Here is a 24,984-nt window from a genome sequence, read left to right as displayed (position 1 = left end):
TCACATTTCTGAATTGGCAGGAGATTCGCTTTGATGAAGAAGAGGCAAGAAAGCTGTTTAATGGTGAGGGAAGAATGCTACATCATATCATTGGTGGAGGCCTGCCGGTGAAGTTTTGAGGCCTACAGAAGCAAAGGGGAAAAGGTCAGGCTTAGAGGCCTGGAGTTTTTGTTGTGAGGGGTTATCCCTCAGAAGAGGTATCCCTGGGAGGAGGCGTTTCATTTCCCCAGTTAAGTTTCATTTCTTCAGGTTTGAAACGGTACTTTTGGTTTTGAGGGAGGAGGGCATAAAAAGAGAGCGAGAGAGCCAGTGAGAGTCAGAGTCGAGGAGACCAGAGCCTGAAGAGGGAGCAGGAAGAAGCAGCTTGGAGAAGACTAAGTACAGGTAGCGTAAAGGAACTTGCATTTTGCAACTTTTATTTTTTTGTAAGGCCTTTTGTATCACTCAGCTCTATTGTGTAAATGCCTTTAGTAGTGATGTGCTTGCTTTAATTTACCAGTAAACTGTTGTGGTTAAACCCTGTGTCTAGAGCGTCAGTCACCCCATGCCTACAGCCTAAACCCCACATTGTTGGAAAGGGGAAGGTAAAAGAAGGAAGGTGGGACTCTTAAGGAGGCAAGAGATTCTTAAGGAGCTGCTCAGGGCATCCAGGTCATAAGAGGAACTCTGATACCGACATTCTTCTTCCTTTAGAATTCAGTGTTACCATTTAAACTGCTCATGTGCAGCAGGAGCTCTGTCAAAGAAAAGAAATATCCAACCTCTGCTTGATCATTTTGCTGATTCTCTGAACCTGTCATTAAAAATCATGAAACCCAAAGCCTCGTTATCTCCAGATTCACTTCCCAGAGCACACAAGGTCTGTCAATTACCCTGGTGCTTCGGCAGAGGATGTTATCACTCCTGCTCTGAAAAAAGCCTCAGAGCTGCATTCCCCTTGAGTTCCCGCTGCAATACACCACTGATACCATTGGGTCAAATGTTGGGAAGGCTTGGCTTAGCAGAGACTACATTATTCCCATTCTAAAACATCTGCAATGGTTGCCAGTGTGTTTCTAAGCCCAATTCAAGATGCTGATTTTGATCTTTAAAGCCCTATCTGATCAGGGTCCTGAATATCTTAACAACCCCACCCTCCTTTCCATACAAGCTCCTCCCCCAGGCCTTAAGATCTAATAATGAAGCCCTGCTCTTAGCCACCACCTTTACGGAGGTAAAATTGGCATCTACAGGAGCAGGGCCTTCTCTGTGATGGCCCCACAGTTCTAGAATACTTTCCTCCAGGAAATTCATAGTCTCCTTCCTTAGGTTTTTAGTAGAGAACTCTTAGTATAACCTTTCAGGCACTTGTTAAAATTAGTGTTTTTATTATTTTAACTGGATTCTTTTATTTGTTTGGATTGTTCGCATTTCTAGTTTGTCTAATGATTGTGAATACACTTCTGTTGAATGGTGGTCTATAAATATTGCAAATAAGTTGATTAAAATTGCCTATTTAAATGCAATAGAGGAGTCATTGAAAGGCAGGTGATCAATTGATTGGTTAGTTGGCAACCTTAAATAAAGCAGAACCCATCAGCTAACTGGTAGAGGCATACCTTGATAAGGTGGGAATTCTGCCACCCATTTTGGACACAAGGTATGTGATCATTATGCTGAGGATGTGCTGATAGCAGTAAATTGTCTGTAAGTGTAGTAAATTTTCACTTTGAGTGCTTGCTTTTGCAGCTCACTTTACTTTCATTGTTATCAAGTGCATTAGACCAAAATGTGTTATTTTAATGGACAGTGTTCTTGAAGACCTTTGAGAGCTATAGTTTGGTTTGGGTACACAAACTGTTCCTTCTTTCAAGTAAAGACAAATGGAACCTGTAATAAAACATTGCAATTTAGAGTGTTCTGGTTTATCATCCATCTCCAGGAGACTCAATTTCATCCCCCCTCCCACCCAGTTTCAGGCCCCTCTCTTCAGTGAACTGGCTGCCTGTTCACTACGGGGCCAGGTTTAAGGTATTTGTACTAGTGTAGAAAGCCCTAAACAACTTGGGACCCGGATACCTGAGAGAGTGCCTTCTCTCTTACCAACCTGCCTCGTCACTGAGGTCATTGGAGGGCTTGCTCCTGGTGGTTCCACATGGACTTATGGCCCGATTGGAGTCCACCAGAAGAAGAGCCTTAATGTGGTGGCCCCCTTGCTTTGGAAATCCCTACTTCTGGAGGTCAAGCAGGCACCAACACTCCGTTGTTTCTGGTGCCTCCTGAAAACAGCACTGTTCCAGGAGGCATTCCTTAATTGACCAGTCACAGTTTTCTATTGGCATTGGGTTTCTTCTAAGAAAGCATGATTTTAAAGTGGTGTTTTAATCTTTTTATTATCTTACTGTTTTATCTGTTGTGTTCACTGCTCCAAAATCTGTTTTAGATATGGAGCAGTATACAAATATTATAAATACATACATTCTTGGGCTATATTTGATTCCCCAGCCCTTGGGGGCTGGGGGAGTTCTGAATATTAAAAAATAAATAAATCTGGAAATCTTATCATCCCTCCCACCCCACCCCAAACCTGCTGATAGTTTCCTATTCTCTATGGATGGCACCAATTTGGTTATGTAAGCATCGGCCCTCATTTCGAAACATTGGAAATAGAAGGACCTGGGGCCCCACAACAGAAGGTAGTATACAAGTTTGTCTGGGGGAAAAGCCTGCACGGCTGCCCAAGTAAGTAAATGAATGGGAGGCTTGAGACCAGGGGTGACATCCAGCCTGCACACTAAATCTGACCTCTCACTCTGGAGTTCCCCAGATGGCCCCACGCCTGACCCTGGTCCCACCCGCTTTCCCACAACCACCAGTTGCTTGAGTGATGCCAATTTGGCTACAAAAGGGTCACAGCACTCGGAGAAGTGAATTCTCACATAACATGTTGAGTCCGGTGGGACTGCTATAGTAGTAGCTCTCTCCGCATCCAGTATTCAGTCCAGATATGCCTCAAGGATCGAACTCCGGGGCAGACGGAGAATGCAGTTATGTGATTTTCTAGTAAAAAGAAAAACCTGGTTGTGCATAGTACTCATTGGCTAGCGTTCATGTTGTCACCAAGAACACACCCACTAGTGTGTGTAGCACTGTTGAACTTTAAAAAAACAAACACACAAGATTCCCTGCAGGGGAAAATGAGGGGGTTGAAGAATGATAAACACACACTCACACACACACACACACACACACAGAGCACTTCATGGAATTACAGAGATGGAGGGTACCTCAATGGTCATCTAATCTGCCCCCTCCTGATGCAGGAAACCTGCAACTTTGATATCTATCTTCTACATGATAGCCCCTCAACTATGTGAGGGTGACTATCCTATCGCCACTTGATCATCTCTTTTCCAGGCTAAATATGGCCAGCTCCTTCAACCTTTTCTCACAGGCCTTGGCCTTGGTGGTGTAGCAAAGTAATTTTAGAAGCTGGCCTTAATGGCCTTATGGAGGGAGTGGGGGACACCTTTAGATGGCCCCGTTTACTACTTCACATAACTAACATTACTCTCTTCCCCACCCTGTAAACTGCCACCTCATGCTTTACAACTGCATCTGTATTCCGGATACACTAGAATGGTTGCCAACCCTGAAAAAAGAATCCCTGAGCATGTGCAGTTTTGCCTTTCAAACTCACTCATAGCGCCATCATGACTACATGAATAAAATGGAGCTGGCTACAGTGGCACTGATGCCCTCATCGTGATCCAGCACCCATAACTAGACCCAACCCAACTCCCGAAGAATCATTAACCCAGCAAAGGTCTGAGGAACAAGGAGAGCTTATATGTGGGCTGCCCCTGATTCACCAGCTGCTGCAGCTGGGTCTTCCTCCTCAGGAGTAGACCCTTCCTCGTGAGTAGACCTTATTTATTTATTTATTTATTTATTTGTATACCGCCCAACAGCTGAAGCTCTCTGGGCAGTTCACAAACATTAAAAGCAAAAAAGCACACAGTAAAGCCATATAAAACACCAAAGCGTTAAAACCACAATATAACCATACAACCAGAATAAAACCAGAATAAAACCTTGCAGCAATGCAGAGATTTAAAATACAGATTTAATACAGCAAAAGCTAAAAGACTAGAAAGCTAAAATGCTAAAATGCCTGAGAAAATAAAAAGGTCTCCACCTGGCGCCGGAAGGAAGGAAAGGAATACAGTGTAGGTGCCAGGCGAGCTTCACTAAGGAGCTCATTCCACAGCCAGGGTGCCACAGCAGGAAAGGCCCTCTTCCTAACAGCCACCAGCCTCACTTCCTTTGTCGGGGGCTCATGGAGAAGGACCCCTGAGGATTATCTTAGGGTCTGGGCAGGCACATATGGGTGGAGGCGATCTTTCAGATAACCTGGCCCCAAGCCGCTAATGCTTTTTGAATGTTAATACCAGCACTTTGAATGGACTGGCAGCCAGACATTGAGCAAAAGAGGGTTTTGTCAGCCATGCAGGCATCCCAGCAGCAGTTCTGATGATTCCAGTGATCTGTAGGCAGAGAGAGGAGAGTCTGGGACCAACATTGGGCTCAGGATGGGGTTCTTGGGGAGCTCAGGTGAGACATTCCTGCCCCAGGGCCTGTCAAGTTGCCCTGGTCTACTCTAGGTAAGGGATCTGCTGAGGGATTGAGCTCCTCTTCCAAAGAGGTCTCCCCTGAGTTTGGGTCTTCTGGGATCATCACCAGCCACTTTCTGGGTGGTCATTTGCTCCCCCTGAACTGTAGGGTCCTAGACTTTGCCCCCACCCCAGATCCACACTGCTTGCTCTTGAAAATAAGAAAGGTCAGAGAGCCTGTCTGAAGCCAAGAGGGTGGAGAAGGGCAAGATGGACAGATGAGCCAGTGTCATTTCAGTTCCAAGGCCGTGAGGAAGCTGTGGTCTCGTCTGTAGCATCAAACCAGTAGGGACGTTGGAGGAATCTGCAACGGAATCAAATGAGTTCAGATGTCTATGAATCTGGCCCATGAATTCCACTTTTCCTGAGTCACACAGGTTCTGTGGAGTTGCGGACATTTTTTGTTTTTACTTTATGGAATTTTACACAAATTTAGTCATAGAAAAATATGTAAAATACAAAAACACCAGCTGAAAAATCAAATTTCCCCCATAGGTTAAAGAATGAAAATGTGCATTTGGGGGGGATTTGCACATTTGTGGGGGGGATTTATGCATTTGCACTAGGGATGTACGAAAGTCACTTACCTTTTCGAAGGGTGACATTCGCAGTTGGGGGGAGGCGCTCCGTCCCTTCCCCCGAAATTCTCTCCATCCAGCTCCGCTCCATGGAGATTCCACAGAGCTGCCGGCCGGGGCTGCCTGCAGCCGGACATCCGGCCGCTGGGCAGCCTGCAGGGATGCAAATGGCGGCAGCCGTAGCCGCTGCCATTTGCGTCCCTGTATTTTGCCATGATAGGCTACGTAATATTCATGTAGCCTATCACGTCAAAAAAACACAAAACAGCGGAGGGAAATGGCGATGGCTACGGCGGCCGCCATTTGCATCCCCCCCCTTTTTTTTTGCCGTTTTAGCCTACGTAAATATTTACGTAGGCTAAAACGTAAACCCCCCTTGCTGACTTTGCTTTTTCTGATGGTTCCCCCACCACGCAAAGGACCTAGCAAGTGCTTCTCCCCTGAATGTTCCAAGGGCGTTTTGCATGGGCCCCTCTTTCACACACACCAACATGCACCTCCCAAACATGAGCCAATCCAATCATTGTCTAGATCAGCTGTCCCCACCTTGCTTCCCTCCAGACGTTTTGGACTACCCCTCCCAGAACTTCTGACCATTGGCCATACTGCCAGGGGCTGATGGTGCAAAACAACTGGAGGGCACCAGGGTGGGGAAGGCTGCTCTAAGAGCAGAGGTAGGCAAACTGTGGCCCTGTCACCCCCACGTTCCCCTGCTACCCACAAAATTCAGTTTTAAAAATGGCATCCGTAGGGACTACGGAGCGCCCTATGGTTCAAAACTAGCTTGCAAACATGGTAATTTTGGCCCTTTGGGGGTTCCCCAGCCATAGAATCATAGAATCGTAGGGTTGGAAAGGGCCTATAAGACCATTGAGTCCAACCCCCTGCTCAGTGCAGGAATCCAAGTCAAAGCCTTCCTGATGGGTGGCTGTCCAGCCTCGTCTTGAAGGCCTCCAGTCCACTGTGGGAGAGCCCACCACCTCCCTGGGTCATTGGTTCCATTGTCGTGTTGCTCGAACAGTCAGGAAGTTTTTCCTGATGTTCAGCCGGAATCTGGCTTCCTGTAACTTGATGAATGCCATGATGAATGCCATTTTTATTTTTGATTGATGGATGGATTTTTATGGGGGGGGGGAACCATGGGGGGTTGAGGCTGTGGAGAGGGGGCTATGGGGCAAAAATGTCCCCTGGACGTCCTCAAGTTCCCCACCCCTGCTCTGGATTCTTTGTGAACCACCCAGAGAGCTTCAGCTATGTGGCGATATAGAAATATAACGAATGAATGAATGAAGTGTAAAAGAAAAAGAAGGAGAAGGAGAAGAAAAGAAGAGACACAAATAAAGTACAATGATGCCTTTTATTGGAAGGATGTTATTTAAGGAGACAGCTGAAAGATTTCATGGAGATTTCAGGCAGAAAGAGTGGAGATCGATGTGGTCGCCGTTGTCTCAGCCACCGCACGGAAGCCAGAGACGTTGTCAAGGCAGACCATTGGCTTCACACTGAGACCCCTGAGGAGTCTGGTAGTCGCAGGGTGAGCCAGGGCACTGGGATCCAGGGCGCCAGAGCCACAAGGGGGCGCAAGGCCGGCTTACGGATGGCGCCACCAGCACATTGCCTTGGATGGTGTAGGTCAACCTTCTCCAGTTAAAGATGGCGCCAGGCACCCACTGGCGGTGCCAGACGCGGCACACTTCCTTGGGGTTCAGCACCCGGTCCCACATTGAAACCCCCTCCATCTCCCCCATAAAGGCCTTTTCCTCGACAAAGTCATTTCCGTAGGACTCCTGTTGCTGCCCCAGGATGACAGAGGGATCCTTCCTTACGCTGCGGCCTTTCATCATGCCCTTTCGGGGGGAAGGTTGCCCATTCCACCAGAACTCCACCACCCCCGTCTCCATCTCCCAGCTCCAACAGATGTGATCCATGCTCCCTGAAGAGCACAATTTCTGACAAATGTTAAACTCGAGTTTTTTATCTTTCATTTGGAGGACGTATTTTCTGGGACCCTTGCGGAGGAGTAGGATCTCGCCGGCGGTCTCTTTGGAGGCGTAAGAGAAAAGGGCTTGGGATCGGTTCAGGTCCGAATTGGACCGCATGCACACTGTATAGCTGTTCAGATTCTGAGTCACGTTGGCCTCCAGGACCACATGGTCATCAGTCAATTTCCTTGGGAAAATGAATGCATTCTCGTAGAGATCTTCTCGGGAGGAAACGACTGGCTGGTGTCTGTGATCTGTGCGGGAGGCAAAAGACAGTCGTGTTTCCCCAGCACCACAGGAGCGCACAGGGATGTTCAAAGAGCGCTTTCGTGTGGCGGGTTGTGCCCTCGTGCGTGGATGGCTTGCAGAGCCGAGCAGCTGTGCATCCAAGGCAGTGTTGACAGCTGAGCCGGGCTGCTAAGGAGTCTCGGGAAGCGGATTCAACCCGAGAACTGCTGCCATCCTCTGACCAAAGGAGGGAACTACACAGAGGGGCACTGGCTTCTTCGCAACAACAAGCCAGAATAGTCATGGACTACTGCAGAGGTGGGGCATCTCTGGCCCTGGGACTCCAACTCCCATCAGCCCTGGAAAGCATGGCTGCTGGTCAGGGATGATGGGACTTGTAGTCCAGAACATCTGGAGGGGCTGCAAGTCACCCAGCCCTGGGCTACTGCTTGGCCTGCAAAAGTCTCTCTTCTCTAAGCAGTAAGAGACACTGCGATTCTCTGGGACAGATAACGACCCTTCCCAGGATCCTTTGGGGCAGGAGCCATGACAGTTTTCCCAAAGATGTGCGGGGCCCTCATTTGGGAGACTTGAGATCAAAAGGGGAGAATGTTTTTGCTCACTAGCTAATGTGTTTCTGCCCCATGCCTATCCTAACCTAGCCCACATCCAGTACTTTCTCCAGGTTTTGGAGGGCCCTGGGGCAAGACGCCCTCCATAGGCACTCATGATCACATTCGTGGCTTTGAGCAGGGCATGCTCGCATGTTTTGTGAGCCCCTGCTTTGCATGCAGAAAGTCCCCTGTCGATCCCCAGCAGCATCTCCAAGTGGGGCTGGAAAAATTCCTGCCCCCAAACCTGGAGAGTCACTGCCAGTCAGTGTCGACAATACTGGGCTGTCGGGGGTTTCAGGCAGGATTCCTTCCTAACCTTACCTGGACATGCTGGGGATCGAACCTGGGGCTGTCTGTGTGCAAAGCAGGGGCTCTACCACTGAGCTATGGTCCCTTCCCTAAAATGAAGGGTTCCAGTCCTCACGGTTCTAAAGAAAGGGGTGATTTAAATAAGGAAACAGAAAACTGACTCATTATAAGCCATGGGTCCATTATTAGCCCAGTATTGCCAACACTGACTGGCAGCAGCAGCTCCCCGGGGTTTCAGGCAAGAGTTTTTCCAGCCCTACCTGGAGAAGCAGGGGATCGAACCTGGGACCTTCTTCAAGAAAGGGCTCTCCCACACATCCCTAGATTCAAACACCTGCATGTTCCATGCAGCCCCGCCGTTCAGCTCACGAGCTCAGTTAAACCTCATTTGCTTCCACAATTTGCTCCATGCGGCCCGGCACCCACCTCTGTGGGCAAGAGAGCCCAACAGTCCAGCCAGGATGAGGAGAAAAGGATGAAGGAGACCCATGTTGATTGGTGGTGGAAGGATCCTGAAGGGGGAAGTTGAGATGGACCCTGGATCTGCCTTGGAGACTTCCTCCCTGGATCGAATCAGTTCTCCACTGTCACAGCCTCTCTGGCTTTTATCTCTGAACGGAAAGGGGTGGGTGAGGGCCTCCAGCCAGTCACCTCCTCTGGTAGGTCCAGAGAACACAAATCAGAAAAAATGCCAGTTTATCCTTCCTGATATGAGCTGCTGGTTGGTTCATTTTAACTCCTTCTGGTATGAAAGGGCCTTCTCTCTCTCTCTCTCTCCCTCTCTCCCCCCCCCTCTCTTTCTCTTTCTCTCTCTCTCTCTCTCTCTCTCTCTCAAAACTGGGACTCCAAGAACTTTTCCAGGTTATTTTGTTTAGCACAGAACGCACAGACCCGACATTTCACAGCTGGAAAAGGGGACATTTGTGCAACCACCCAACGCTTATATGAAGAATCTCTGCAAAGCTGCACACACACGCAGACACACACACGGACGAACCCTGCCCCAACACACACACGGACGCTATTGTACATTGTTGAAGGTAGGGATGTATGGATTTGGGGGGGCATCTTTTGTTCCACTATCATTTTGTTGATGGAATTGGGGGCGGGTAGGGATGCATGACAATTTTGTTCCACTCGTGCTGCTGCGCATTAGCGCAAATGCAAATTAGTGAAAGTGCATATTCGTGATAATCCACATTAGCTCAAGTGTGCATTAGCACCAATGCACATTAATGCAAGTGCACATTTGCACATCCCCCCCCCAAGTAAAAAGCCTGTCCATTGCAGAATCTGCACAAGGTTTATTGACCCCCACATAGGCTGCCCTACTCGGCTAGTGGGTCTGGGTTTGGGCAGGCCTGGCTTAGTAGAACCTCAAAATTCCTTCTAATCGATGCCTTTTCAAAAGAGCCTCTTAGCACCAACGTACTGGTTTATCTTCTGTATCACATATTCAGGATTTGTTGGGAGCAGTACTGAGCTACTACCAAAATATTGCCCAATACTACATGCTATTGCATGCCATCCATCAAATGCACTCAGGTCCTGAATATCATCACACACCAACTGTCAACTACAGGCAAATACTAAATGCCATCACGCGTCATCAGCTACAAAAACAGTGTCCCGTGTTTATTGGGATACCGGAGAATTCTGCCATGGATTCAAATGAGCCCGGATTCCAAAGAATCTGACCTTCAGAGTCCACGGCAGAGTGGCTGCACTTGCCTCCTGCTCTGGAGGAGTTCCCGCTGAGCAGCTCTCAGTTCCCTATACGACGCGATACGCAAATGGCAGCTGCCATTAGTCTATCGCAGGAAAATCACAGACATAAATCATAGGATCACAGAATCATAGAATCGTAGGGTTGGAAGGGGCCTGCAAGACCATCGAGTCCAACCCCCTGCTCAACGCAGGAAGCCTGATTCCCAGGCGGTCTCCCATCCAAGTACTAACTAGGGCTGACCCCGCTTAGCTTCCGAGATCAGACGAGATGGGCGCATCCAGCCCTTTGCATCTGGTTAGTGTACGCTATTTGCAGCCATAAAGCACTGACTTTGACCTAAATTGCAGCCATTTACGTACAATACGCCATTTACGGCTGTATTTTTTCCCTGCGATAGCCTCATGGCAGCTGTCATTTGCGTATTGCGCCGTATAGGGGGCTGGAGAGCTGTTCCACCAACTCCAGAGGGTGCAGCTGGGCTCCGGAGAATTCTGCAGGGCTCTGAGAAGGCCAGATTGCCCCTCCACAGGGACACCCCTACCCCAGACCAGACAGTAATTATCTGCACTGCTGCTAGGTTATACTCTGCTTGTATTTTTATTCTGTAGTTTCAACCTATTATATTTTCCATTGTATTTTCCATTGTGGTTTTGTGGTTTTAATTTTGTGAACTGCCCAGAGAGCCTCAGCTATTGGGCAATATAAAAATGAAATAAATAAATAAATAAATAAATAATTGTGGGGTTCTCTGCCACAAGGTGTGTGGACAACCACCAGCTCAGATGGCTTCAAAAGGTAATGAGTATACTCATGAACAATAGGTCTTCTCAGTGGAGCTCAGTGGAACCTCCATGATGAGAGGCAGTATATCTCTGAATTACACATAGTTAGATTACAGGGGAGAGCTAATGCCTTCTTGCTCTCCTTTGGGGCTTCTTGGGTGGGTTGTCCTGTGTTGAAAGCAAAATACAGGAGTTGATGGACCCTTGGTTTGATCCAGCTGCACTCTTCCAAGATTGTTAATGGATGGAACTGACTGTCTTAGGACATCCAATGCATCTCTCAAATGCTCACTGAATATTTGACATCCAGGGAGTGGAGAATATTTGCCATCACAGAGGAGGACCGGTGGGGCATGGGATTGATTTTAGCTCTGTCTAATATCAGGGTGCAGAAACTATTTCAACCCAAGAGCCAAATTCTATTTTGAAGAAGGTTTCAGGGGCCACATTCCAGTGATGGGCGGAGCTGAAGGCAAAAAAGGTGGGGCCAAAATTACCCCCCCAAAAAACCAGCTTATTTTAGATTAAAGCTCCTACTGCTAGGGAGATGGGAATCAGTAAAACTTGAGCTTCGTTCCAACTTGAGCCCTTATCAGAGCTGTACAAAACTATGCCTGGTGTGAAGAAATGTGGGTAGGGAGACATTTTTCTCCCTGTCTCATTATCCTAGAACCCATCAGGGTCCTCCCATGAAGCTGAATGGTGGGAGATTCAGGACAGATCAAAGGAAGGATTTCTTCACACAGCACAGAGTCAAACCATGGAATTTGCTTCCGCAGGATGTAGTGATGGCCACCAATTTGGATGGCTTCAACAGGGGCTTAGACAAATTCCTGGAGAAGGCTATCAATGGCTACTAGTCCTGATGGGTATATGTTACCTCCAGTATCAGAGGTGGTCTGCCGGTGTATGGCAGTTGCTGGGGAACATGGGCGGGAGGGTGCTGTTGCACTCATGTCCTGCTTGTGGGTTTCCAGTGGGGAGCTGGTTGGCCACTGTGTGAACAGAATCCTGGACTAGATGGACCCTTGGTCAGATCTTCTGATGTTCTGATGTTCTCCGACTGTGAGCTTTGGTTTTTTCTTTTCGCATGAGCATTTCATTTCTTTCCATGCACATTTTTTGTGGTGTTCTCCCCCCCCCCCAAGTATGCATCAATTGTGCACCTTTTTGAAATGTACGGATTCTTCTCCCATGGATTAAAGCATATTTGTGCACATTTTCATGCACATTTTTTCAAACGTACGCATGCTGTCCAACATCGCAAGCACGGAAATGTATGGACTTTGACTGCCCATTGCGTCCGTGGCTGTGTTCAGTCCGAAAGGTGCGAACTAGGTAAGTCCTTATCAAAACCAAACAGAAACAAATTTCTCCTACCTTCCAACTTTCTGCCAGTAACTAAGCCTGGACAGAGGCCTTTCAGCCTTTAAGAATGGAGGGTGGTGGGTGAACCCCAGAGAAGCTGGGAAACAATCAAATGATCGGTGTTTGGGGGAGAGTAAGTCTGGCCAAAGGAAGGAGGATTGGCTACCTGGGAAACCTTAGAGCACCAGATTGTGACCCCAGGAGAGCTGAATTTGGCCTGTATTCTTGGTGTTCTACACCCATGCCCTAACTGCAAACTCCCCTCCTTCCCTCCCTCCCTCCCTCTTTTGGTTCTCTGGCTCCAGCTGTTATCTTGAGGTTACCATGACTTTCAAGGGGCCAAGATGACCAGACACTGCCTGCCAGAATGCAGCCACAACGCAAGAGTCCGAAGACCAGGGACATGACTTATCTCATGAGTTTCACAAGACTACAGTAGTTCAAGGTTGTATCCATTGGCCCTGGCAGCAAGCCCATTTGGCTGGTGTGCCAGCGGCATTGCTTCAGGGGGGGGGAGGGCATCACCGCAGGGACCCATGCTTTCACCACCACTTGAACAGATGACCGTAAAACACTCTACCTGGATTTGCACTAAAACTGTTGGGAAACCACAGCTAGTCGGGGAATGCAAAAGACAGACTTTTGGCAGGCGTGTGTTTCACAGTCCATGTCACTTCAGTCTCAGGCCAACTCTGCTGGCTTCCAGTGGTCTCCGAGCACAATTCTGGGTGCTGGTTCTCTTTACGGATGCACAAGACTTTTGTTTGTCCTTCCAAATCTCATGAGCATGCCCCTCTCGAAACTCCGAAGGCAAGCCTGAGCATGCATCCCCTAAAAATATTTGCAAATTAACATAGGAAGAGCCCTGCTGGATCAGGCCCAGGGTCCATACCGTCCAGCATTCTGTTCACACAGTGGCCAACCAGCTGCCCCTGGGAAACCCACACAGAGGACAGGAGCACAACAGCACCCTCCCGCCCATGATCCCCAGCACCTGGCGCACATAGGCAGACTGCCTTTGATACTGGAGGTGGCACACAGCCTTATAATTGAAACTATTGAAATAGTTTTGTTGGTATTTTTGAGTTTACTTAATCATGGTGAGGTGGCCAAGGGTGCTGTGTGTGCTTTCTTTCCTTTCTATTACACAACTCTCAATGGCTCCATTACTTTGTTTTGTACTATTGTGTAAAAGTTTAAAACTTTTAGATTGTATTTTACGTTGGTTTTAATTGTTGTGAACATCCCAGAGAGCTTTGGCTATTGGATGTATGAAAGTCACTTACCTTTAACGAAATTTGATTCGCGGTGCGGGGGAGGTGCTCCGTCCCTCCCCCCGAAATTCTGGCCAGGGGGGGGAGGTGCTCCGTCCCTCCACCCCCAAATCTTGGCCAGCCGGGCTGCAAATGGCGGCGGCCATAGCCGCCACCCTTTGCGTCCCTGCAGTCAGCCGTGATAGGCTATGTAAATGTTTACGTAGCCTATCATGGCTGAGTAAAAAAAAAAAAAAGCACATACACAAATGGCGGTGCCTATTTTGGCACATCTAGTCTACGTAAACATTTACGTAGACTATGGCGAAAATAAGGGGAACACAAATAGCGTAGACGCTACACTATTTGCATTCCCCTTATTTTCACTGTAGTCTACGTAAATGTTTACATAGACTAGACGTGCCAAAATAAGGAATGCAAATGGCGGTGCCCATGGGTGCCGCCATTTGCATACGCACTTTTTTTTTTCCTCAGCCATGATAGGCTACGTAAACATTTACGTAGCCTATCATGGTATTTGTAAAAGATCTAGCCGTGATAGGCTACGTAAATCTTTACGTAGCCTATCACTTTTTTTTTCTTTTTTCTTTTTACTGGAAATGGCGGCAGCGGCAGCTGGTCGGAAGACCGGCCGCCGCAGCCACCCCCGCCGAACCGCCGCCAAACCGCTGCCGAACCGTAAGGTAAGTCCCATCCTGGGGAGGAGGGAGACCGTTTCGCCACCAATTTCAGGGGGCCGAATGCGCTGGCATTCGGCCTCCCCGAGATTCATGGCGAAATTCTCTGACATCCCTATTGGGCAGTATAGAAATGTGATAAATAAATAAATAAAATTGCTCCCAGGCTGCCTGCACCTCCTGATCTGAAAAAGCCCTATGAGAGGATATTTATTTGTTTATTTATTACATTTGTAACCCACCTTTTTTCCTCCTTAAGGAACCCAAGGCAGCATACATAATCCTCCTCCATTTTATCCTCACAACAACAACCCTGTGAGGTGGGTTGGGCTGACAGTCTGTGACTAGCCCAAAGCCACCCCGTGAGCTTCCATGGCCGATCCGGGACTAGAATCCAGATCTCCTGACTTCCAGTCCAACACTCAAGCCACTACACCACACAGGGAATTATCCCATGATGTCTTCCGCTGGGCTTTCATTGAAGTGTGGGAAGCTGAGGAGGCTACTGTCAGGGTTGGGTCTGAGCTCATAGAGTCCCAAAGCAGCTCTGATTCTGAGGAGGAGATACAATCCATGGGAGAGGAACTCTCTCAGGTTTCAGAGGCGCAGCTGGAGGGGGAGCCCCCCCCACTCACATCCCCCCTACTCACATTCCACTCACATTCCCTGGCACGGAAAGGGAGAGACAACTTGAGCTTCTAGATGCGAGGTGCAGGCGCAGGCACAAGTGAGAGGTTGTGGGAGCCGAGCTCAGTTGCTCAGCTCAATTGGCTCGATGTCAACAGCTGTGCCCCGAGGCCCCACAGGAGAAGGGGAGACCTTCCCCTCCTACTCCTTAAGTTCAGAGAGTTACTGTGCTTTCCCCCAAATGGAGATCAACTGACGTCCTAACCCTTAGAAACCCCTGGTAGGCTGTTCCTTTGTTTTTCCTCTGAGTCTCAGGCAAGTAGCATCTGTAAGCTTCATTAGGTTGAATGGAATTAAAGCCTTGGAAAGCAGCCCTTTTGTCTGAGTGTTGATTCTGGCTATTGGAGGATTCAGAAGGTAACAGGGGCAACCCTGACAGCTACAGGCTGCCAAAAAGATAATTGTAGAATAAAAGACAGGACACTCACACACACTCCTCAGCCACCTTATAAATTAGGTACGTGCAAGAACCCCAAACCCAGCCCATGCGAACCTCTATGGAGGTTCTTTCTTCTCCTTGGAATTTATCTACGAAAGCAGTTCCTTTTCTATGGTTTTTTTTTTTTTTTGAGGAATGATGGGGCTTGTGGTCCAGCACATCCAGAGGGCACCAGGCTGGGAAAGGCTGGTGTATGCAGTGTTGCAGTCTTCCATCGCAGTCCTATACATATCGACGGAGAAGTAAGCCCCCTTCAGTCCCACTGAGGAGAGTGGGTTATAGGAGTGCCACCTTCATCTCTAACCCGGGGTGTTGAGCCTCTTTCGGCCTGAGGGCTGAATTCCATTTGAGAGAAGCATTCCAGTGCAGAGTGGGGCACAAGGCAGAAGCGCTAGGGCCCAAAATACCAAAAGAAAAGAAAAGACCAACATATTTTAGCTTAAAGCTTTTACTGCCAGGAACTAGGGCCTTAGAAGAAGACTTTCCACTGTTTGGAACAGAGAAGGGAAAGCGTGCAAAAAGATGAACACCGCCAAACGATTGCTGGTCGGGGAAAAGGAGCCGGGGTCAGGAGAAGGGGAGTTCGCCATCTGGTGAACCCCGGGGGGGCAGAGTTAGGCCGCAGGCCTGTGTTTCAGGAGCGCTGCTCTAATCCCTCATTGGTGCAAATGTGTCCAGACTTCTCCTGTGTATCAGCCCAAGGGTGACGTGTGGACCACATACATTCTACTAGCCAAACACCTGAGTACACCTGGAATGTCATCCTCAATGTAATGCCCTTGGTTTTCCACCCGGGACAAGGCTCAAAGTAAAGTTCAACCTGGCAGATGAGCAGAGGGCATCCTGACCCATGATTCCATCTGCCAAGGCCAGAACAAGTTAACTCTGCAGCGTCCGTGTGACCACTGCCTCACCAGCTGCCTTCTGTGGACATCCCAGAAGTGGTTTTCATCTCTGTTCTTTCAATCCCACCTCTGTTTTGTAACGGAACCCATGGAAGGAGCCCACTTGGGATGCCAAGGCAGACTTGCTCTGGCACTGTCCAAACAATACTGAGTCAAAACGTCTTTCTCTGAAGCAAAATGTCTACTCCAAACTTGGGAGATGGGGGAAAAGAAGGCCAAAAGATCCTTTATTTATTTAGGATGCATTCCTATGCATGTTTAGACAGGAAAAAAAGACCCACAACTCCCAGCATTCCCCAACCAGCCTGAGGATAAGTATCGCGCCCTTAGACACATCTATGGTGCAGCAACACCTAGAATACTGTGTACAGCTGTGGTCACCACACCCCAAAGAAAGATATCATAGAGCTGGGAAAAGTACAGAAAGGGGCAACTATAATGATCAAGGTGCTGGACCAGCTCCCTTATGAGGGAAGGTGACGACAGCTGGGATTGTTTAGCTTAGAAAAAAGGCAGGTAAGGGGAGACGTGACAGAGGTGCACAAAGTTAGGCATGGGTGGAGAATATGGATAGGGAAACACTTTTCTCCCTCTCTCCTCATATTAGAACCCAATGGGGTCATCCCATGAAGCTAGCTGGTAGGAGTCCAGAGTCAAACTATGGAATTCACTACCACAAGACCACGTCGTGATGGCCACCAATTTGAATGGTTTTAAAAGGGGGTTAGACAAATTCCTGGAGGAGAAGGCTATCCGTGACTCCTAGTCCTGATGGCTCTGTGCTACCTCCAGAACCAGAGGCAGTCTGCCTATGTGAGCCAGTTGCTGGGGATCATGGGCGGGAGGGTGCTGTTGTGCTCCTGTCCTCTGTGTGGGTTTCCCAGGGGCAGCTGGTTGGCCACTGTGTGAACAGAATGCTGGACTAGATGGACCCTGGGCCTGATCCAGCAGGGCTCTTCCTATGTTAATTTGCAAATAATTTTAGGGGATGCATGCTCAGGCTTGCCTTCGGAGTTTCGAGAGGGGCATGCTCATGTGTTTGGGAAGCAAAAACAAAATTCTCATGCATCCCTAATGAGAACTAGCACCCTGAATTGTGCTCGGGGACAACTGGAAGCCAGCAGAGTTGGTCTGAGACTGACATTACATGGACTGTAAAACACACGCCTGAAAAAATTTTGTGTTTTTTGTGTTTCCCGACTAGCTGTAGTTTCCCAACGGTTTTAGTGCAAATCCAGGTACAGCGTTGTTTTACGGTCGTCTGTACAAGAGGTGGCGAAAGCATGGGTCCCCGCGGTGGCACACTCCTGCCCCATGAAGCAATGCCCTGGCACACCAGCCAAAGTTGCACAAAGGCCCACCTGGCCGCCGCCACCACGGATCATCCAGGAGCCCACTGACTTCCAGGCTCTGATGTCAGTGGGGCGAGGAATCTGCTCCAGGTTTCAGTCAGAACTCTAAGGGAGCTACCCAAAGGGCTTCACATTTTGGAGAGCTCCTTCAGGGTTCTTACGGGCTCTGGCTGAAACCCAGAGCGGATCCACCACCCCACTGACATCAGAGCCACCAGCCTCCCTTGGGCTGGACCGTGTAAACGATCACCCCGTCTTGTCTGGACTGAGCCGCCGTTTGCTCCTCCACATCCAGTCCACCGATCAGTATCCAGTTAGACTGACGCCACAAAGTGACTTCTCACTGTTGAGAGTTCAGCTCCGATGCAGAAACAGACAGACCAACGAACAGCCATCAGGCAATCATACAAGCACCAAAAAGAGGGGTGGCCACTGATGAGGCAAGAACAAAAGACCATCAGAAAAGCCCTGCTGGAGCAGACCAAGGATCCATCTAGCCCAGCATTCTGTTCACACAGTGGCCAACCAGCTGTCAAGTTGCCAAAAAAAAGAGGGAAGGCACCACTAAAATGAGGATAAGAGAAGACAGCAATTTGCATAACATAATTTAGAAAGAGAGAGAGAGAGATGCACATTTAGAAAAATAATATAATTGAAACAGGAATACAATACTATTGCCCCCCTCAGCAGCTGATCTCAAGATGGTGGGAAGGATTGTGGCCAGGCGTTTGGTCTCCTGTTGAGGTGTGATCTGTTGAGGGGCAAAAGCTGTAATAGGTCATTGTCTATAAACCCTAAATGGACAGGACCGACCTTCCAATAGAGGACACCTTTAAATAGAGGATGGTCCTCTATAAAAGAGGGCACCTGGTCCCACTACCAGAATCAGCAGCTTGTCAGTCAGACTCCTGATGAGGGAGAAATGTTTTCACTTCCCTCCTAAAAAGGCAAATGGAATTAATCTGGTGGGAGGGGATACAGCAGGTGAGGGGCCACCACAAAAGAGGCCTTAGTTCTAGTGCAGGCCAGACTAATTCCAGATGTCGTCTAAGCAGGCCTTTTAAATGATGTATTATATGGGCCTCTCGGCAAGGTGCACTTTAATGGTGTTTTGGTTTGTTTAAACATTTTCATTGTTTATATCTTCTGCTTTTTTAATGGAGTATCTGTTTTGTGAGCCAACCAGAGCACTTCTGTTAAGAGGCAGCTCTAAAAATGCAAAAAGTATGCCATGGCATATTTTGACCTGCAGACAGAGAACGTTGTCAGACAGTGGAACTTTTAGAAATATCTGATCCTCAGGCAAAAGAACAAATCTTTCCTTGCCTTTTTGTTACGTTAGCAAAGGACAGATGTGCATGAGAAGTGGTGCAGGAAGCAGTTTTTGGTCTCCCTGCACTACTCCCTGTGTGTGTCCAAATGTGTGCACGCAATGTCCTGCTGACCTCCCACACTTCAAAATATAGTACTACACAATCGTCTCTGCTCTGTGGAACTCCCCTGGGAGTGGATTGGCTGGAAATCTGGGCCCACCTCTTTAATTTCTGGGATAAAAGCCAACTGGTCTGCCACTGTCTGTTGTTGGCTTTAGCAAGGAAGGAAGTCTCCAAAAGAGATCCAACCAGGTCCAGAGAGTGTGTTTCGTCCTCATCTCCAGCTCCTCCTGCCTCCAACCAGCATGGGGTTCCTTCATATCTATCTCCTCTGTCTGACCAGCCTGCTGGGAACCCTTGCTGATGACATTATCAATCAAGGTAGGTGCCATCTTGAGCTGCGGAAGGCAGACCAAAGCGTAGCTGTGTGCATATTGAGCTGAACAGCTGGGTTGTGGTTCTGCCACGGTTGTCCCGCTAATTTCCATGTGAGTTTGTGTTGTGGGAAAAATATAAAGGAACCCATCTGGTAAAAAATGAAGCCACTTGGAGTCCTCTTGATTTCAGGGCTAGAACTGGTCAAATGTTGAAATCCATCCCATTCAGACAAACAGGACCCCGGTGAGTTGCACTTGGCTTGATCCTTCTCTGATAGATTTTACAAGAGGGAACTGCATCAAAAAGTTGCAGCAGCTCCCCATTCAGGATCGCAGCCTCTCCATTCCCCCCCTCCCAACCTCCATTGTCCATCCCTCCATCCAACTGTATAAGCAATGGCACTTAGGGATGGTGGAGAAATCCGCCGCAGATCCCAGTGAGGCTGGATTGCCAAGCATCTGACCTCTGGGGTCCGCAGCAGACTGCCCCCCCTTAGCTCTGCACCTTCGGATTTCACACAGGGCACCTCTCCATCTTTATAAGAGGTGTGATAGGCTAAAGAAGCCTCCAGACCACCTCATACCACAGTTAGTAAGAACTCCATTCCCCCACATCTGAAACTTAGAGAACCGTCCTCTGGCCACTGATCATTTGGGCATTTCCCGGCCTTTGTGTAACGGTTCAACCTAAAAGGTTGACATGCCATTCCTACGGCTCACTTACTGGCAGTAAGGGCTTTAAGCTAAAATAGGCTGGTAGTTTTAGTAACAGCATTCCGTGCACCTCGGTGTTCAGTCATGCCGGCCACATGACCATGGAAGCGTCTTCGGACAGCGCTGGCTCTTCGGCTTAGAAACGGGGATGAGCACCGCACCCGAGAGTCGGACATGACTGGTTGGGGACACCTTTACCTTTACTTTTAGTAAATTGGCCCTGCCCATTTTGTTTTCGGCTCTGCCCGCTGCTGGAATGTGGCCCCTGAGAGCTTCCGCAAAATGGAATTTGGCCTTCTGGATGAGAGAGGTGTAACACTCAAGCCCTAGTCCCAATACCCTACCAGAGCCCTTCCCAACCTGATGCCCTCCAGATCTTTTGGACTACAACTGCCATAACCCCTGGCCATTGGCTCTACTGGATGAGGTTGATGGGAGTTTTGGTCCAAACCAACTGGAGGAGGACACCACCTTGGGGAAGGCAACCTTACTCTAACTATGCCTAAAGACATGTATCCAAATAAAAGGTTTATTCTCCCTGCTGGCTATTGCTGCTTCCCTTCCCTTTCCCTCCCCCGGTTGTCTCCCCTCTATGAAATTGTAAATCGCTAACATTAAAAAGCACATTGTTCAAACAAGATGCATTTTCACACTTTAATCGATGGAGGGCAAGTGTGCATTTTGGTTGCACATTTTTCCTGTTAAAAATGTGCATTTTTCCTGACTTGGGGTGAGGGGGACATGCTCACATTCTTGAGCAAGGATGAAATGAGCATTGGAGTGGGGAAAGGAGAGCCTCAGCAAGCTCAAAAATCACTGGTTCGCATGGCCTTAAGCTGAATGAATGTATAAATAAATATGTAGGGTAAACATAAGACCTACTTAGAGTAGACCCATTGAAATAAATGGAACTGAGCTTGGTCATAACTAACGTGAGTCCCCTTCACTTTAATGGGTCTCCTCTAAGTATGCTCAGTTTTACCCATAGATGCATACATATGGGTCTACTCTAAGAAAGAGTTATGTTAGATTTCAACCATAGGTGCATTCATATGCCATCCCCTACTGTCAGACAAACCAACCTTTAGGGACAAAGCTGCTTCCAAAGGTATCAAAGTGTCTTTGATGCTCAGACAAGAGCTGATTCATGGCCACCCAGTCATACCAGATGACCTGCTCAGACTAGGAAGTGGTTGGCCGTCTGTTGTCCTGGTACGTCCCTCCGTTTGCCAGGAGATGGCAGGTTTGCACAGAGTGAATCCTTGCCTGACAGTAGGGATGGTGGAGAATTCTGCCATGGACTCCAATGAGACTGGATTCTAAAAATCCGGACCCCCAGAGTCCGCAGCGGAATGAAAGACTCAGCTCCACCACCCAGGGGAATCCACACGGGGCTGGATCTTACCTGCTGCCTTCTGTCCGCTGCTACCTGTCCCATCCGCTCCTGCCTGTCTTTGGACACAAATGGTGTCCAGAGTAGCGGACGCCATTTGCATCCCTGCCATTTTCCATGATAGGCTATGTAAATCTTTATGTAGCCTATCACGGCAAACGGCAGGGACGCAAATCACATAGCGGATGCCATTTGCATCCCTGCTCTTTGCCGTGAAAGGCTATGTAAATATTTACGTAGCCTATCACAGCAAAGGCAGGGACGCAAATGGCGTCCACTATGCCAGATGCCATTTGCGTCTGAAGACTGGCAGTCCAGCAGCGGACAGACCCAGCCGGTAATTCCACGGACTCGCCACAGAGCGGACCCGGCCAGGGAGGATTCCAGGGGGAGGAATGGATCACCTCCCCCCCCGGGACCCCCCAGAGGACTCGGTGGTGAGTTCTGTGCACCCCTACCTGACAGACACCATCAAAAGACTGAGTGGACCATTCTCAGTGGAGAAGTTTCTGGTCAAACAGAAGACATTACAGGGAGGTGAAAGGGGACTGAAATGTCCTGGCAATAGTCAGGGGTAGGCGGATGTGGAGGGAGACTCACTGTTGCCGTTTGGTGCTCCTCACACAGCCTCAGTTTCTCCCTGAATCATAAAATGCTCAGAAAAAGAGACAGAAAAATGGAAGCCTCTTTCATAGGGGAAGAAAACTTCCAGGAAATTGGAGGTCAGATTTTGGCACAGCACTATCTCCAACTCTTTCCTGGAGCAGGACACAACATTGCCCCTCCCTCCCACCCGCCCAGACACAGACTACAGGGCTTTCAGGGGAGCAGTGATCTTATCAGCAGCTGCATTAGAGACATGATGTATCCACAATTACCCCTTAGAAATTTAACATTTGGAAGGCCCTGGAGAAGGTGTTCACCCCTCCAGAATGACAACTGGTGCTGAGCCAAAACGTCTCAGAAGACTTCTTTCTCAGAGAAGTCCAGCAGTTGTGGTTGCTTTTGTCTTACCCTCCTAAAAATCCAAGGCCCCTTTGCAGAATTGTCTCCAAAATTTTTTCACCATTATTTCTTGAGGTGGCTGCATTCATCCCCCCCCCCTCTGCCCCAGTGCCCTTGAAGGATGCTAGGTATGGGCTATTGTGGAGGAAATGAAATGGGGGCCAAGCTGCCAACACAAAAATGATGCTGTTGGCACTTGCAACACTTGTGAGGAGGGGGGAGAGAGAAGCTGTGCTACAACATGGGTTGTTAGAGAAATCCACAATGGATTCAAGCAAGAATGGATTTCTGTGAATCCTCCCTGAGGGTTCCACAGAGAATTGACTTATTCCAAGTCACATGGATTCCGCAGTCTTGCAGACCAGTATTTTACTTTGGGGGGGAATTAAGGCTAATGCACATTAGCTCTAATGCACATTAGCGCATATGTGCAACTGCAGAAGTTAATGTGAATGAGTGCTAATGCAAATTAGCACATGGAGAATTCAAATCTGGTTAGAAAAAAAACTGATTCTGCCAGTGAGCGGACGTGGGAACAAAAGACAACTGACAATCTGTGAAACACAGAGGGAATGGATGTAGCAAAATCCATACACGCCTAGCTACAACTCCTGTGCATGGTGAGCCCTATCTGTGAGAAACTGTTGGAGAACTTCTCCTCCCTCTGGTGAAATTTCTCTGCCCGCAATAGGGTTGAAAATTTCGAGAGGCCATTTGTGCAAAGTTCTACATGCAATGGTGAAGAGGAGAAGCAACTCCAGGAGGGTCTGGTTAGTGGGCCTTGCTGGAGTGTGAGCCCTTGGCAGCTGTGCCATCATGACTACCCTTGACACTGGCCCTGATTCATTAATCTTCGAGGTGACCCAAGACTCTTCATTATCCTCTCCTTTCTCTTCCCCTTTCCCACAGATCTCACTGGGGAAGCATTCATTTTCCTGAATGAACATGGCCTAGTGGAGTTGAAGGACCTGCCAAATAAACACCTGGAAAGCTTCACAACATGCATGTGGCATGACACGGAGGAGCCTGGACCCTTCTGCCTCTTTTCTTACATTACGGAGAGAAGTGGCAACACCATTGTCCTTCGTAAGCAGAGACCCCACCAGTACAGCCTGAATGTGAGAGGCTCAAACGTGACTTTTGGCACTGAAGGTTGTCCAGAACCAAGCTGCAGAAGGGTGCATTTCTGTGTCAGCTGGCATTCCGCCACAGGGACCGTGACACTCTGGGAGAATGGGAAGCCTTTCCCCCGCCAGGCCGTGAACAAAAATGAATGGATAGATCGTCCTGCATCAATCATCCTTGGTCAATGTTACAAGGCCTTGGACAAATCCTTTATGGGGGAGATGTGGGACGTTCATATGTGGGACCGGGCGCTGACCCATGAAGAAGTATGTCTCGTCATGCAAGGCCAGCCTGCTCCCAATTCTGTGGTCGACTGGAGAGCATTCAGTTATAGCACCCGTGGGAACGTTGTTTTGAAGAATGTCCTCCCTCCTTCCTGCCCAATCTTCCTGCCCAATAGGCAACAGCGAACACCATGTTAATCCACGAGCCAACAAGAAGCCATCCATGTGCCTTGTCAAGCATCAACACCTTCCACAGGGTGGTTCAGTGGCCCACAGCAGATTGCTGTATTGATCTCAGCATTTCTGCCTAATGATAGCCTTTGTGAAACCCAGACGCTTGTGCTACTGTTAGGTCCTACCAATATCTTTCCAATAAAAGGCTTCAATCTCCATGCTTTGAATCTCTCCAATGGCTCAGAGTTTAGGTGGGAACCACATGGATTTCCTCTCTTAGTGGTCAACAGGTTTCAGAGGGAAGGTTTTGTCCCTGATTAAGGATGTAAGGATGTAAGGCCACAGTGGCTTAGTGGTTAAGATGCTGAACTGCAGACCGGAAGGTTGGCAGGACAGCAGTTTGAGACCCGAGTGCTGCGTGACAGAGTGAGCTCCCTTCTTCAGTCCCAGCTTCTGCCAACCTAGCAGTTCGAAAGCAAGAAATTGCAAGGAGATAAATAGGTACCACTTCAGCGGGAAAGGTAACAGCATTCCGTGCACCTCAGTGTTCAGTCATGCCGGCCACATGACCACGGAAGCGTCTTCGGACAGCGCTGGCTCTTCAGCTTAGAAATGGAGATGAGCACCACACCCTAGAGTCGGACATAACTGGTTGGGGACACCTTTACCTTTTTAAGGATGTAAGAACATAAGAAGAGTCATGCTGGATCAGACCAAGGGTCCATCTAGTTCAGCATTCTGTTCACAAAGTGGCCAACCAGATGCCCCAAGGGAAAGTCCAAAAGCAGGACATGAATGCAACAGCTCCTGCCCATGTTCCCCAGCAACTGGTGTACATAGGCATACTGTCTCTGATACTGGAAGTAGCATATGGCCCTCAGGACTAGTAGCCACTGATAGCCTTCTCCAGGAATTTGCCCAACCCCCTTTTAAAGCCATCCAAAGTGGTGGCCATCACTACATCTTGTGGAAGTGTGTTCCATAGTCTGACGATACACAGTGTGAAGATGTATTTCCTTTTAT

At 48.6% G+C, this 24,984-nt stretch overlaps 1 protein-coding gene and 1 pseudogene across 2 annotated transcripts; one reads left to right on the top strand and one right to left on the bottom strand.

Moving 5' to 3' along the window:
• Nucleotides 1-324: 324 nt before the first annotated feature.
• Nucleotides 325-24,177, top strand: LOC146334359 (mucosal pentraxin-like). Its single transcript, XM_084824413.1, has 4 exons — nt 325-384; nt 15,453-15,561; nt 19,168-19,330; nt 23,348-24,177. The coding sequence occupies exons 3-4, from the start codon at nt 19,255-19,257 to the stop codon at nt 23,983-23,985; spliced, it is 714 nt and encodes a 237-aa protein (XP_084680539.1). The 5' UTR covers nt 325-384; nt 15,453-15,561; nt 19,168-19,254; the 3' UTR covers nt 23,986-24,177.
• LOC146334360 (serum amyloid P-component pseudogene) lies at nt 6,570-15,367 on the bottom strand (annotated as a pseudogene). Its single transcript, XR_014786323.1, has 3 exons — nt 15,309-15,367; nt 8,790-9,019; nt 6,570-7,466 (listed from the first exon to the last, which is right to left on the bottom strand). The product of XR_014786323.1 is annotated as a serum amyloid P-component pseudogene (transcript).
• Nucleotides 24,178-24,984: the final 807 nt, after the last annotated feature.

Source organism: Heloderma suspectum, chromosome 17 (genome assembly GCF_057233095.1).
Source record: "Heloderma suspectum isolate Gila_16-S chromosome 17, 16-S_ref, whole genome shotgun sequence".
Lineage (NCBI taxonomy): Eukaryota > Metazoa > Chordata > Lepidosauria > Squamata > Helodermatidae > Heloderma > Heloderma suspectum.
The sequence above is the reverse complement of the archived record's forward strand: the minus strand, read 5'-3'. Positions and strand labels throughout refer to the sequence as shown.

What these genes read in the sequence shown, in the direction of transcription:
- LOC146334359 (XM_084824413.1), top strand. Translation starts at nt 19,255, where the DNA reads ATGGGGTTCCTTCATATCTATCTCCTCTGTCTGACCAGCCTGCTGGGA. An exon ending in TGATGACATTATCAATCAAG is followed by an intron (nt 19,331 to 23,347) that starts GTAGGTGCCATC and finishes CCTTTCCCACAG; the next exon opens with ATCTCACTGGGGAAGCATTC.